General features: G+C 44.3%; 1 protein-coding gene across 1 annotated transcript in view; it reads right to left on the reverse strand.

Annotated features, from left to right (window-relative positions):
• The window catches only part of LOC124596247 (neutral ceramidase-like), a 400,578-nt gene that overhangs the window by 101,044 nt on the left and 282,877 nt on the right, over positions 1 to 16,657 (reverse strand). Inside the window, exons 7-8 of the mRNA XM_047135314.1 lie at positions 5,464 to 5,685; positions 3,019 to 3,141 (exon numbers count right to left, since the gene is read on the reverse strand). Of these exons, the coding sequence (XP_046991270.1) occupies positions 3,019 to 3,141; positions 5,464 to 5,685 (345 nt within the window). The remainder of the gene's footprint in view (positions 1 to 3,018; positions 3,142 to 5,463; positions 5,686 to 16,657) is intronic.

Raw genomic sequence — 16,657 nt, forward strand, 5'->3', positions numbered from 1 at the left:
AAGCTGTGGAATGCGCAGCCGGCCGACAGACCGGCGGTGAGTGAGGCTCCCACCGAGGCCTCAGCGAAGCGACAACTTCGGCGCTCCGCGTCAGAGCTACGTAGAATCGGTGCGTTCCTCTACGGCCCAATTAAATAGCTCAGTGCACAGCAGCCATCCGCCCTTCTGGAACAAAAGCTGCACAGGCAGCCTCAGGTGCCCCTCCCTCCCTCCCTTCTCTTCCCTTCCCTCCCCTTCTCTTTCCTTTTCCCCCGTCCCCTCCCTCCACCACTCTACCCCCCGGGCTTCCCCTCCCCCTTCCTCTCTCCCCCCCTTTCTCCCCTGCCCGTGGCATCTCTGCTCTCCCCTCTCCCTCTCCCACTCCCCTTCCTCCTCCTCCTCTCTTGGCAGGTCCCCGGACTCGCACACGCATAGTGAACATTCGCGCGCCGGAGATCATCGCATCACCGCCGTCAGTGTCTAGTGTGTGTGCTTCGTTTTGTGTTTCGTGCAGTTACAACTCAACTGTTCACATGTGCCGTCGCAGTTCTACGTGTTTTGTGCGCCGTGTCAACAAGTGTTAGTGTTTTTATCGTCCAACGTGAACGGCTTCTTGTTTTTTGTTTTTTTGTAACTACTTTCTTTGCCCGCCATTTTTTGTATTTTCTGTGTCACCTATCTCATATTATTGTACCCCATAAGGCTGAAGAGCGGCGTATTAAGTTGCTGCCAGCCCGCCTTGTATGAGGTGCTGAAAATTACAATAAAGGAAAAAAAACCTCAGGTGCTCCAGACAGTGCCGAACAGCAGAGCTGCGGCTGCCTTCCGCTGTGGAATCCCGCCAGGAACATTCTACTTGTTGTGGCTTCCCGTTAAGTTGGGCTCAGACGCCCACTGACAGCTGCTGGGAGACGCAATCCCAAGGGCCATCTGATACTATCGGCCAAGCTTGATCACAGTGCGTTGGACCACTTTCGTCAGTTTTTCGTGGGAACAAGGAAGTTAGAAATGGTGGGCTCCTTGTGGTTCCCAAGTCGTGCAGCAACCGTAAACCATAAAACTACCAAATATGCAGCAACCAGTCGCAAAATCATGTTTTATTTATTCACTTTTGCAAATCGATTTCAACTGATTAACAGCCATCATCGGTGCTACAAATACAAGAACGAAAATAATTAATAACAGTGGCCAAATGAATAAATGTACACAAAGCAACATAAACCAATTAAATGTATGTGGACGCATTTCATCATTTAAAATGAACATACAAATTTACCTTCCAACGAATATGTGCCCTGAGTAGTAAGCAGAGGTCAAACACAAAGTAAGCAGAGGTCAAACATAAAGTGATACATCGAGAATTGACTATGACCACGAGAAACCATAAGGTGGCACTGCAAAGCAAACCCGCCCTCTATGCGAAAAGATACAGCTAAAATAAAAATGAGAAGAAGAAGCAAGAGTTATGACATACAAAGTGAGGTAAAATATAATGATACAATACTAAAATATTTACATGAAATGGATATATTGACAAAGATTTTGTCAACCAGGTAGTACAGTTATATACGCCAAAAAGCGACTGTACGAATTAGTAAAAAAGGAACAAACATAGGTAAGGAGCACTACATCGAAAAAATTTTAAAAATTAAAAAAAAAATTTTTAAAATTATTTATCATATTTTTATCCAAGAGCAAAAGTTAATCATAATGGCAAAACGTAAAACGGTGTTGGCATCCATCTAGTTTACAGTTAATGACATTCAGGAAGATCGCACTTTTTTTCGGCAGATGGCGCCACATTGCTGAATGCACATGAAACGTAAACTAAGTTGAGATAAGAAAATTACGGACATGAACGAAACAAACGTATTAATGAAACAAGGCCAAATGCAAAAATAAGGTGCTAGCACACTTCATACATGGGAAAATTAACACTGGCTCGATAGGATGAATTGAGAACTTCTAGGGGCTCTTATGGTGTGCCCGTATATCATGAGACATAAACCTACCCCATATGTCTGTTGGTGCAACCGACAAGACAGCAAATGCCCAATTAATTTATTTTTGCTGGCTCTGAGCACTGTGGGACTCAACTGCTGTGGTCATAAGTCCCTTTACTTTTGCATTTGGCTTTGTTTCATTAATACGTTTCTTTCGTTCGTGTCCATGATTTTGTTATCTCAACGTAGTTTACATTACATGTACATTCAGCAATGTGGCTCCATCTGCCAAAAAAAAAAAGTCCGATTTTCCTGAATGTCATTAACTGTACGCTAGATGGATGCCAACACCGTTTTACGTTTTGCCATTATGATTAACTTTTGCTCTTGGATAAAAATATGATAAATAATTTTAAAAAAATTTAAAAAGTTTTTAAAATTTTTTCAATGGTGTGCTTCTCATCTCTGTTTGTTCCTTTTTACTAATTTGTACAATCGCTTTTTGGCGTATATAACTGCACTATGTGGTTGACAAAATTTTTGTCAATATATCCATTTCATGTAAATATTTTAGTATTAAATCACAAAAAGACCCAAAACCATCCATAGGGAAACAGAATATGTATTTCCCACAAACGAAGAAGAAACACCTACAACAAGAGATATGACAAGACCAGAAATGGAAACGCATATAAACGAAGAATGATGGAGTAAAGTTATCCATAGAAGAGAGAGGCGACCAGCTAAGCAAAATGAGACATTGACTGGTGCTGATTCACGAGACGCAAATCTACAAGCAGCATATCCGATGGCGTGGCTCTACATAGGAGGGCTGGTACCTGAGAGAATACCGGATTCAATAGAGCAATTTCCGAATAAGAAGGGGATCAGAAGAGACGTAATATATGATGAACTGGCAGGCAACAGTAATACGAAGTCCCTTAAAGTAGGCATCTCCTACACGAGATTCTCGAGCAATTAGCTGTTCACCTCGAGATTCGCGAGTGAGTGAAATTTCCATTCCTAAATGGGACTGACCAACGATCTATCCTGATGGATAACTAGATAAACAAACGACAAAAAAATGGAAACTCACGGTGGTCGTAGCTCCAGTCTCGGGGTCGACGTACTCGGCTGTCTGCTTCGGCATGTCCACCCATTGGTGAGCGAACGCAATGGGACCGGTCACCTCCCTGGCATTCGAAGAACGCCACAGCTCCTGTAAACACCAAACACAAATGGTGACGGTTCACACTCAGCAGTGCCTAAAATCTACAAATTATGGTTGCAGGACCAACAAATCTTGCGTAGTTTGGTCTGAAAATCGATAGTTACGCTTTACACTGAGAACAGTGCAGTCCTGATCTGCCGCTGCAATTTAAATTACGAAATGCATTCAAATATAACGAGAATTTTTTTAAGTGTTTTTAATTATTCATCAACGTCAGTGTTATCCCCTTCAAAATAGACCCCATAAGTTATTGTTGAAATTCGATCTTTAGGATAGCTTTAAGGCTCTCACCGTATTTAACACCATGTACTTTTGTAAAATCGAGGACCCATTAACGTAAAGCTACACATGTTACTATGTCTGACGAATATGAATGGTGAGGCATCATTCTTTTCGGCCAAAAATTCACGAACAATCTCCGCATTGTGAACAGGTGCATTATCGCGGTGCAAAAGCAATGAACTATTTCGATTTCTGCAAGAAGATTTTAGTCTACTGTTGCTGCTCCAGGGATGTACAAAAATCTGTAATCATTCATAAACCCCTTGTTTACTAATAGCAGACTCGCCATGAGCAATATTTAATATTTCTGAAGCTTTACCGCATTTTATTCTGGGCGAATTTCCAAATTTAGAACAAATTCTCTGATCCATTTTTCTGTAAAATAAATAATCGGCGATACCACAAAGCACATGAAACTTATTACCAGCTGACAACAGCCTTAATGTCCGATAAACTCTGCACAGATACCTTCAAGACAGGTTTACAGACGCAAAAGCGAAGAAATCGTACGAAATAGGACACCCGAAATAACAAAAAATCACATCTCTTGTATTAGAAGTATAAGTCTCGAAGCGACAGGTTATTTGTGCACTGCCACATAATTCGTGGTGTGGCACCAGCAGGTAGTTTACGCTCATTTCGAGTTGTTCAATACGAGACGTTATGGGATTAAGACGAACTGTTTGTTATGTACAAGTTTTATATAAATGCAGCTACTATTTGAGCTATATCTGTCAGTTTGGGTAGACGATTAGTAGGTGTGTTAGCAGGAAACATCATATTTAACTACTAAAACCCTTGTAGGATCATTTATAAAAGTTATGAACAGAAGCAGAACGGGTATCAAATATTGTGTGACCTCCCCATCCTCGCCATCCCCACTCACATTCTTGTATTCCCCCATTCCGATATTAATTCATTCGTGAGACTATCTTACAAAAATGTCACTATTTCGTCATTCTTTACTTCATTTCACTACCAAAGGGTGGGATCCTAATTATACACTGATACAGTGGACCTAACATGTGTTCAGACATCTCAGTCGCATCACCATCACTGGAAGACCATTTGTGTGTGTTAAGAACAAGAGTGGACCCAGCACTGAATAAAATAAGGGAGCATATGTTACATTCACCATTCTGGCTTTACTTGCATTCCTGCGACAAATTACAGACATTTCAACCAATTTTCTGATTGACTGATACTGATTCGCATGACAATGTCAGCTTTATTATACAGATTTCTACTTCACATGATTACCAAATCACTGGATCCCAAGTATATGGTAATTCACTATGTCTCTTAATATGAGTTCAGCCAGCTCAGTACTATCCCCATTAAAATCACTGAAAAATCATTTATATACGTTAAGAACAGAGTGGACCAAGGATGATACATTGTGGGACCCATATAATATATTCTCCCAGACTAAGGTTGTTTTTATAATAGACACACAGGAATGTCCAAAGTATCACAAATGATGATATCTGGCACCTAAGTGAAAACAGTTCTTAGCCCATTCGTTCATTAATTATTACTTGTATTCACATCAGTGGCACTTTAATTTAATCCCATTCTATTTCAGTTGATAACCAAGTAAGGGGGGGGGGGGCTCATTTTTACAGCGATACAGTGGGTCAAACACGTATTCAGTTAGGTTAGTACCACCCCAACTGAAGTCAGAAAGATCATATATTTAGAGAAAGAATAGAAGGGGACCCAACACTGAACCTTGTGGGCTCCACATGTTATATTCCTCGCTCTTAGCTTAATTTAATACCTGTGACACAATCTGTCAAAAGTGGCGTTAGGAACAGAACCGTGCAAACAGATCAAGGGAACTTCACATGCAACATCGTATGCTGATTAATTTCTACAAACATGCAAATGTATGTCACCTTCATTGCACCTCTTTGTGCTCCATTTGAATATCGAGTCGGTGAATCCCAAGAGGATGGTGACACGAGGGATCTGTCACGTTAACTCAACCATGTACACGGTGGTACTTGGAGGACTGAGGACACTCACAGAAGCCTTGCCGGCGAGTCGCTTGGCGACGATGCGGGTGCTGTCGAACATGTCGGTGCCGGGCCCAGGCGAGTAGCAGTGCTCCTGGCGGCCGTCGGGCGCCCTGGCGCAGGTGCTGGACAGCGGGTCGCAGCTGCGGCCCGTCTCCTTGCAGCGAGGGCCCGCCGTGTTGGGCGACACGTCCCCCAGGTTGCTCGACGAGAAAGCCGAGATGAACGGGCCCTGCAAAGCAGCGCCTCCTCATGGTCTCAAATGTTACAATTAAAGCACAGCGTAAAAAAAGCACTACATGCACTCTGAAAAATATAAATGTTAGTAAAGGAATGCTGTTCTCAGTCCTAAGCTTACCATCAACACCACGATGTTTTTCCAAATATGGCCCCATTGTAGGTGAATTATTACCCACAACTTACTCCAAACATTGACCTGAATTACCCAAAACCACGAACCATGAATATAGAGGGTAAAATGTTTCACCTTTTTGGGTCCCAGAATCGAAACCAACAAAAGACAAATAATAACCTTTATTTGCCAGAAAACAACGAAAATTTTCTAGTACATTATCATTTAGGGCCATAAAATGATGGTTTGGAGAGAGCACCATTCCTGAAAAAATTCTAAGAAATGTTAGGCGACAAATGTTCAGTTTACACTTGCTGATCAAACGTATCTGGCCATCTATTAATAATTAACTGGATTTGTCCACATTTCGCATATATGATGGCTTGAACTCTGTTGGGGACACTTTCTGCGAAGTGTCTGTGGAATCATGCTTCCTCAAGACCCAAAATCAGAGAGGTTAGTAATGTTGGACGCTGGAGTCCACAGCGAAGTCGGCATTCTAATTCATCCCAAAGGTGTTCCATTGGGTTTAGGTCAGGACTCTAGGGACGCTAATTCATTTCAGAAATGTTATTGTCCACAAATCATGCTCTATGACAGGTTACATTTCCAATACTTATACAAACAATCGTCACGTCCAAATAGTCTACCGTACGCAATACACACTTCCGCAATGTGTGTTCGTATCCTTCCCCATTTACTGTTTTCTTAAGCGCAATAATGGGACTATACCATAATGAAGAGAAACACGCCCATACCACAACACTACCTGCTCCATACTTTACAGTTGTCACGGCACATGACGCTGACAAAGTTCTCCAATCATCCGCCAAAGCCAAATCCTTTCAACGGATTGCTGTAGGGTATAGTATAATAGCTGGCAAACACTTTGGGTCGCGTCTTTTGATTTACTCATCTTTAATTATGGAAATGGAGGTGAGTTGAATTAGTTCAATGGGAGTCAAGTTACCGCAGCTATTTTAAGAGCTATTTCAGTTCTTATTCTTAAACTACCACGGTAATGAGTGTATCAGTTTCCTTCATGGACGAGCTTTGGAAGGGAGGAGTGCTGTGAATATGAGACAAATGGTTCAAATGGCTCTGAGCACTATGGGACTCAACTGCTGAGGTCATTAGTCCCCTAGAACTTAGAACTAGTTAAACCTAACTAACCTAAGGACATCACAAACATCCATGCCCGAGGCAGGATTCGAACCTGCGACCGTAGCGGTCTTGCGGTTCCAGGCTGCAGCGCCTTTAACCGCACGGCCACTTCGGCCGGCAATATGAGACAGGCAACTTGTAGCGAGGCCCGGCGCGACGAACAATGGGGAGAAATAGAGCAGGTATAGTGTCCTCGACATGTCGGGAGGTGAAAGTTACTTCGCTGACGTTGAACAGTTGGAGAGGCCATTATCCAGTTTTTAGTACGGCCTGCGAGGTCGCTGGGCTGAAAAGCTTTTGTTCTACAAGACTGCACTCTGTCAGCGGACGGTAGAAGCTAGAAGCTTGTTAAAGGAAATACTTGAGCAAATAACCATCTCCTGGCCTCCCTAAAACAGCGCTGAACTACTCAACGTTCAGAAGCTGAAGCAAAGTCGGCGACTAGCCTCGGGAACAGTTTTTTAACATTTACACAGGAGCTGTAATGCGAAGCTAGCTGGTGGCCGCATGAGCACCAATTGCCGTGTTAGCTGTGACGTTAGGAGGTCGCAACACTTTGCGCTCGTTTTTTAGAAAAGAGGGGAAGAAATTCAATTAATTAGCTTGTTGACTTTTCGCTGCTTCTTAGCGCAGTATTTCTTCAAAGAAACAGTTACCCATTGGCAGGCTGTACTGACTACTGACTGATGGACGCGTTTTTTTTTGGTGGGGGGGCAGGATGAAAGGAGGAATCTGCTTTTCAGAGACTTATAAAATAAGCGTACTAGGTGCAGACAAGTCGCGGACAGTGGACAGTGGTAAGGGTTGTGGCTGCGTTCTTGAGTGGCAGAGTAGTTTGTAGCACTGAACTTCAGCCTAGGGAGTCATGGTGTCTCCACTCTACCCACATTACACTGACGGTTGCGGTAAGTGTTGCTTCTCTCCGCCCGAACAGGTCTTGAAGGCCCAACGATACCGACCGGCCGCTGTGTCATTCTCAACCAACAGGCGTCACTGGATGCAGACATGGAAGGGCATGTGGTCAGCACACCGCTCTCCCCACCGTATGTCAGTTTACGAGACCGGAGCCGCCACTTCTCAGTCGAGGAGATCCTCAGTTTGCCTCACAAGGGCTGAGTGCAACCCGCCTGCATACAGCGCTCGGTAGACCAGATGGTCACCCATCACCGAATGGTCGCCCATCCAAGTGCTAAACCAGCCCGACAGCGCTTAACTTCGGTGATCTGACGAGAACCGGTGTTACCACTGCGGCAAGCCCTTTGGCAAGTGTTGCTTACAGATCTGATATATTAGGAGAGGCGAGAGTATTGTAGTTAAGATTCTAGATACGTTCCACTGTTTCATATTACACAGTGCTTCCACAGATCTTTGGGAATCTGTTCTTATTGTAAACAAAGACGCACTTTGATCGTCATAGTCAAGCTGCAAATCAGTTTATAGTCAGATACACGATTATTAGGCAACACCAGTCCATTTTAATGCTTTAAAACTCCAGCTGTCTTTTGTAATAAACTGTCGAGTATACATAAACCTTGAGTTTATCATCATATTCTATTTCTTTTAATCACAAATATTATGTCGATCGCCCCTCCTTCAGATTTACTGTTAGAGCCTAAATCAATGAGAGGGTTAGTAAATCGACTGCGTACATTAAATTCAACACTGAACGTCAAGGATGTGCCTGATTCATGATTAATTAAGAATGAGTGAAATTTCGCTTTCAATCAAGAGTTATTTTGCTAACCTACATCTATATCTACATAAATACTCCGCAATCCACCATACGGTGCGTGGCGGAAGGTACCTCGTACCACAACTAGCATCTTCTCTCCCTGTTCCACTCCCAAACAGAACGTGGGAAAAATGACTGCCATATTCCTCAGTACGAACCCTAATCTCTCTTATCTTATTTTTGTGGTCTTTCCTCGAAATATAAGTTGGCAGCAGTAAAATTGTACTGCAGTCAGCCTCAAATGCTGGTTCTCTAAATTTCTTCAGTAGCGACTCACGAAAAGAACGCCTCCTTTCCTCCAGAGACTCCCACCCGAATTCCTGAAGCATTTCGGTAACACTCGCGTGATGATCAAACCTACCAGTAACAAATCTAGTAGCCCACCTCTGAATTGCTTCTATGTCCTCTGTCGATCCGACCTGATAGGGATCCCAAACACTCGAACAGTACTCAAGAATAGGTCGTATTAGTGTTTTATAAGCGGTCTCCTTTACAGATGAACCACATCTTCCCAAAATTCTACCAATGAACCGAAGACGACTATCCGCCTTCCCCATAACTGCCATTACATTCTTGTCCCACTTCATATCGCTCTGCAATGTTACGCCCAAATATTTAATCGACGTGACTCTGTCAAGCGCTACACTACTAATGGAGTATTCAAACATTACGGGATTCATTTTCCTATTCATCCGCATTAATTTACATTTATCTATATTTAGAGTTAGCTGCCATTGTTTACACCAATCACAAGTCCTGTCCAAGTCATCTTGTATCCTCCTACAGTCACTCATCGACTCCGCCTTCCCGTACACCACAGCATCATCAGCAAACAGCCGCACATTGCTATTCATCCTATCCAAAAGATCATTTACGTAGACAGAAAACAACAGCGGACCTACCACACTTCCCTGGGGCGCTCCAGATGATACCCTCACCTCCGATGAACACTCACCATCGAGGACAACGAACTGGGTTCTATTACTTAAGAAATCTTCGAGCCACTCACATATTTGGGAACCAATCCCATATCCTTTCCGGAAGTCAAGGAATATGGCATCCGTCTGATACCCTTCATCCATGGTTCGCAAGATATCATGTGAAAAAAGGGCGAGTAGCGTTTCGCACGAGCGATGCTTTCTAAATCCGTGCTGATGCATGGACAGCAACTTCTCTGTCTCAAGGAAATTCATTATATTCGAATTGAGAATATGTTCGAGAATCCTGCAACAAACCGATGTTAAGGATAGTGGTCTGTAATTTTGAGGATCCGTCCTTCTACCCTTCTTATATACAGGCGTCACCTGCGCTTTTTTCCAGTCGCTCGGGACTTTACGTTGGGCACGAGATTCGCGATAAATGCAAGCTAAGTAAGGAGCCAATGCAGTAGAGTACGTAATTCAGTCTTGCAAAATCTCTCATTTCCAGTCATCCCCTCGGCAGTGGCATAAATATGTGGCTTATGAGGAACTGCCAGATAGACTACCGGTAGCACTTACAACTCACATGCGATTCCTTCCGCTACTTTCACGCGATTTTTCCAAACACCTACGCCATGTTCAGCGTGACGGTCCCTATCCATTAGAACAAGCTGTCTGCCTTGCCTTGGCTTAGCTTTGGTGGTTCCTTCACGTTTCCACTTCACGATCACGTCACCAACGGTCGAGCTGGGCTGCTTCAGAAAGGTTGTAACAACCATGATGGATTTGTTGTTCAGGTGACATCGAATGAATGGACCACGTCACTGAGCTATCCTGGCCAATCTGTTGTACAATTACTGCTGTAACTCAGGCCAGACGTGGGTTCAGGTGGCTTTAATACCACGAATTGGGCACATTCAGTCATGTTAACCAGAACATTTATTTCGGCACCATGAGTGAGAAAGTGTTGACCGTTTTCAAGAAGTGCTGTACACACTTCCGGATTCCAACTCGACAACAGTCGCGTTCATCGGGCTGCACGCATACATTGACAAACACTCATATCACCGTATCACACCCGCACTGGCCTGCTTAATCACCGAAATCTTAATCCCAATGAAAATGTGTGAGACTGTATATAACAGCGAGTGAAGCGAAGCAATCGATCATCCTACCGTTTGATATCTGGATCTATTAATTAATGAAAGGCTACAGCGGGATATGGCATACTTGCTAAACCCTCGTGAATTGTTCCTCTCCGACCTGATGCTGGTGTTGCCATTAGCGTGATGTGTACTGGTAGTTTTTGTCTGGTTTGCATACAATGAAATATGGGACATAAATAAACTCGCTCTGAGAGCAGTCGTCTCGAAAGGGATAAATACCATTCCTTCGCGCGGAAAGTTTATGGCGACTGTCTTTTGGGATTCGCAAGGGATAATCCTCATCGACTATCTGGAAAAGGGTAAAACTATTACAGGTACATATTATTCATCGTCATTGGACCGTTTGAAACCCGAGCTGCAAGAAAAACGCCGCCGATTGGACCGCAAAAAAGTCCTTTTCCATCACGACAATGCACCAGCACACACCTCAGCAGTTGTGGTCTCAAAATTAGTGGAAATAGGGTTCCAACTCGTTTCACATCCCCCCTATTCTCCAGACTTGGCTCTCTCGGACTACTATTTATTCCCCAATTTGAATAAATGCCTGGCGGGACACAGATTTTATTGAAACGAGGAGGTGATTGCAGTAACTACTAGCTATTTTGCAGACTTAGACAATTCCTGTTATTCGGAAGGGATCAACAAATTAGAACACCGTTGGACGAAGTGTATAGGACTTACAGGAGACTATGCCGAAAAATAAAAAAGGTTTACCCCAAACACATATAAATACTGTTTTTTTGCACGGATTTTTCAAGCGCCCCTCGTATAAGTCTTGGATGGTTTTCAAGGAAATCTTACACCATTCATCCTGAAAAAATAGTGGCAAGAGGGAGGTGGATAGCGATGACGTGTCGTCCTCTCCAAAGCAGACCACAAAGGCTCATTAGTTCTGAGGTCTGGTGACTGGTTGCCAGGGTAGATGCGACGTTGCATCCTCGAGCTCACAAAACTGTCCTGGAGGTTCGAGCTGTGTGAACAGGGCCTTTTGGTCTTGGGACACAACATCGCCATTCGGGAGTAAACATCGTACCATGGGCTGGGCCTGATTAGCCAGAATGGTCATATAATCCTTCGCAGTAGTGCGACCTTGCAGAGTAACCATGTGCCCGTGGAATAGCACGATATGGCTGCCAATATCTTCACCGAACCCCACCATGTTTCAATCTTTAAACGTAATCTCCGTCAAAGGTTTGAAACTGTGTGAAACAAGACTCATCCCACCAAGTGAAGTTCTTCCATTGGTCCATAGTCCAGGTTGTATGGCTTCGGCACTACGTTTGTTTGTTACGGGCACTCCTATCACTAATGAGAGGATTTGGAATTCCAGCTTTCCCCATAATTCCCTGCCTTTGGAGCTCCCATCATGTAGTTTCAGTGCTGACAGGGCTCGCGGGTGCGACATTCGGTTCTGCAGTGACTTCAGCGGATGTCATCGTATTTTTATTTTTCGTCACAATCCTCTTAAATGACCATCAGTCACAGTTACTCAACACACACTTTCGTCCGGGTTGTTACGTAGCGAATTATGTTTTTCGCTTTCCCCGTATGTGATATACAGAGTGTTACAAAAAGGTATGGCCAAACTTTCAGGAAGCATTCCTCACACACAAAGAAAGAAAATATGTTATGTGGACATGAGTCTGGAAACGCTTACTTTCCATGTTAGAGCTCATTTTATTACTTCTCTTCAAATCACATTAATCATGGAATGGAAACACACAGCAACAGAACGTACCAGCGTGACTTCAAACACTTTGTTACAGGAAATGTTCAAAATGTCCTCCGTTAGCGAGGATACATGCATCCACCCTACGTCGCATGGAACCACTGATGTTCTGATGCAAGCCCTGGAGAACGGCGTATTGTATCACAGCCGTCCACAATACGAGCACGAAGAGTCTCTACATTTGGTACCGGGGTTGCGTAGACAAGAGCTTTCAAATGCCCCCATAAATGAAAGTCAAGAGGGTTGAGGTCAGGAAAGCGTGGAGGCCATGGAATTGGCCCGCCTCTACCAATCCATCGGTCACCGAATCTGTTGTTGAGAAGCGTACGAACACTTCGACTGAAATGTGCAGGAGCTCCATCGTGCATGAACCACATGTTGTGTCGTACTTTTAAAGGCACATGTTCTAGCAGCACAGGTAGAGACTCCCATATCATGATGTGCTCCATTGAGCGTAGGTGGAAGAACATGGGGCCCAATCAAGACATCACCAACAACGCCTGCCCAAACGTTCACAGAAAATCTGTGTTGATGACGTGACTGTAAAATTGCGTGCGGATTCTCGTCAGCCCACACATGTTGATTGTGAAAATTTACAATTTGATCACGTTGGAATGAAGCCTCATCCGTAAAGAGAACATTTGCACTGAAATGAGGATTGACGCATTGTTGGATGAACCATTCGCAGAAGTGTACCCGTGGAGGCCAATCAGCTGCTGATAGTGCCTGCACACGCTGTACATGGTACGGAAACAACTGGTTCTCCCGCAGCACTCTCCATACAGTGACGTGGTCAACGTTACCTTGTACAGCAGCAACTTCTCTGACGCTGACATTAAGGTTATCGTCAACTGCACGAAGAATTGCCTCGTCCACTTCAGGTTCCCTCGTCGTTCTAGGTCTTCCCCAGTCACGAGTCATAGGCTGGAATGTTCCGTACTCCCTAAGACGCCGATCAATTGCTTCGAACGTCTTCCTGTCGGGACACCTTCGTCCTGGAAATCTGTCTCGATAGAAAAGTACCATGCCACGGCTATTGCCCCATGCTAATCCATACATCAAATGGGCATCTGCCAGCTCCGCATTTGTAAACGTTGCACTGACTGCAAAACCAAATTCGTGGTGAACACTAACCAGTTATGCTAGTACTGTAGAGCAATGAGTCGCATGTCAACACGAGCACCGAAGTCAACATTACCCACGTTCAATTGGGCCAACTGGCGGTGAATCGAGGAAGTACAGCACATACTGACGAAACTAAAATGAGCTCTAACATGGAAATTAAGCGTTTCCGGACACATGTCCACATAACATCTTTTCTTTATTTGTGTGTGAGGAATGTTTGCTCAAAGTTTGGCCGTACCTTTTTGTAACACCCTGTAAATCTACTGTATGGTGCCTCGTGAAACACCGAACACTTCGGCTACCTTGGTTATGAAGGCACTCACCATACGAGTATACCAACAATTTACCCACGTTCGAAGTGACTTAGCTCCAACGTAATGCACTCATGTGTGTTTGGTGTCTGTTTTTTCGGACATGTCCGAAGAAACAGACACCATACACATATAATTACGGCGACCACGAGCCAAGGATCATTTCTGTGTGGATGGACACATACGCTCGAACTCATGCCGGAATAGACCTTGCCACGAGAACTGAGATTAATAGGCAGGGTGCACTCCTTTCGTAGTGTGAGAAGTAGGTTGAGATTGTGGGTCTGCTGGGGGCGGGGGGGGGGGGGGGGGGGGGGGGGGGGGGATAAGTCCGAGCAGCCGCGAAAGTTCCTGTGTCCTCGGTGACTTTTGGGGTGTGCGATCACGACACATTAGCGGCCCTCGGTAAAAAAAAAAAAAAAATTGAAAAAATCTGAGTAAACGGATCAACAATGAACCTGAAAGGGTGTCAGAAGACGTCCGTTCCCGAACAAATACAACGAGTAATAACGAACAAAAAGAGAAAAAAAGGGGGGTAGAGCGCCTGCCTCGTAGGCAGGAGATCCAGGGTTCGAATCCCGGTCAGGCACACATTTTCAACTCTCCCCGTCTCTTACACACCTGATGTTTGTAATTCATGGAAATTCCGTAATGCACTCACAACTACGCAGAACACTTTTGTGAGCACGACTGACCATTTCAATGTATTGAGTGTATTGAGGACACTGCACAGATGACGTTCGTGGTCAAATACAACAACCTGCAGGTTTGGCCGGCGTCTGCATTTGTGTTCAAGCAAGTGTTTCTCGCGGTGTTTCCTTATTGTTGTCAAACCCCTGTATTTCCATGTATTTATGCATATTTGTGACCCAGACTGAACTCATAAGTAAAAGCACGAAAATTATCGTTCCTTGCATACAGTATATGTACACTACCGGCCATTAAAACTGCTACACCACGAATATGACGTGCTAGAGACGCGAAATTTAACCGACAGGAAGAAATGCTGTGATATGCAAATGATTAGCTATTCAGAGCATTCACACAAGGTTGGCGCCGAAGGCAACACTTACAACGTGCTGACATGAGGAAAGTTTCCAACCGATTTCTCATACACAAACAGTAGTTGACCAGCGTTGCCTCGTGAAACGTTGTTGTGATACCTCGTGTAATGAGGAGAAATGCGTTCCATCACGTTTCCGACTTTAATAAAGGTCGGATTGTAGCCTATCGCGATTGCGGTTTATCGTATCGCGACATTGCTGCTCGCGTTGGTCGAGATCCAATGACTGTTAGCAGAATATGGAATCGGTGGGTTCAGGAGGGTAATACGGAACGCCGTGCTGGATCCCAACGGCCTCGTATCACTAGTGATGGTATGGGGTGCCATTGGTTACACGTCTCGGCCACCTCTTGTCAGCATTGACGGCACTTTGAACAGCAGACGTTACATTTCAGATCCGTTACGACTCGTGGCTCTACCCTTCATTCGATCCCTGCGAAACTTTACATTTCAGCAGGACAATGCTCGAGCGCATGTTGCAGGTCCTGTACGGGCCTTTCTGGATACAGAAAGGCCCGCACATTCTCCAGATCACTCACCAATTGAAAACGTCTGGTCAATGGTGGCCGAGCAAATGGCTCGTCACAATACGCCAGTCACTACTCTTGATGAACTGTGGTATCGTGCTGAAGATGCATGGGCAGCTGTACCTGTACACGCCATCCAAGCTCTGTTTGACTCAATGCCCAGGCGTATCAAGGCCGTTACTACGGCCAGAGGTGGTTGTCCTGGGTACTGATTTCTCAGGATCTATGCACCCAAATTGTGTGAAAATGTAATCGCATGTCAGTTCTAGTTTAAGTATATTTGTCCAATGAAGACCCGTTTATCATCTGCATTTCTTCTTGGTGTAGTAATTTTAATGGCCAGTAGTGTACTTTTTCGATAAGGTACTAGATCATTTGCGTCATGCGTTCAATATTAAGTAAATAGCTTAGTGAAAGAACTGCTAATTGAAAAGGGACAAAATAGGTATTTCTTACTAAACAGAATAATTAACATTAGCGGCTGCTGCTTCTCCTTCCTTCCAGAACCCACGTGACAGGTATTATTACAACCGTGAGCGTTGGACTACAGGAGTACAAAGTGAGTTATTCACGACCGCAAGCGTGTTCCTGTAGGTGGCCCCTCATTCCGCTGTTATTTGCCGGCCGTCTCTCGAGGAATTTCAGGCACTTTTTCTGTTGTTTTTGCTGCTAAAGGCGCTAGAAGGAGATTTACAGGTATTTCGGGAACCTCTTGATCGATTCGTGGTTGAGTGAAGTTGGAGAAGAGGGAAGTTTTAGCGGGAAGACTAAACTCGAATTACCGCAGGCGCCAGGGACAAAAGCCTTTGTGACATAGTTGTCGAAGAACTTCCTGAACACAAGAGAGGCTACCTCTGCGGAGATAATTACGACATCGTGCAAACACGCAAAAGGGCGCCTCAAAAAGCAACAATACCGAGAAAATCTTTTTTGTTAATACTGAAATTGGCCAAAAGCCGTGCAGTTGAAATGTTATTATAATTTGTTTCCACTACCAGTTTCCGCATTCCATTATTCCATCTCCAGGCGTAATAAAATAAAATAACATCTCAATTTCACCGTTGTTGGCGAATTGCATTGATAAAGAGCAGCTGTCCCACGCCTACAATGGATCA

The sequence above is a fragment of the Schistocerca americana genome, chromosome 2 (assembly GCF_021461395.2).
Source record: "Schistocerca americana isolate TAMUIC-IGC-003095 chromosome 2, iqSchAmer2.1, whole genome shotgun sequence".
Taxonomy (NCBI): domain Eukaryota; kingdom Metazoa; phylum Arthropoda; class Insecta; order Orthoptera; family Acrididae; genus Schistocerca; species Schistocerca americana.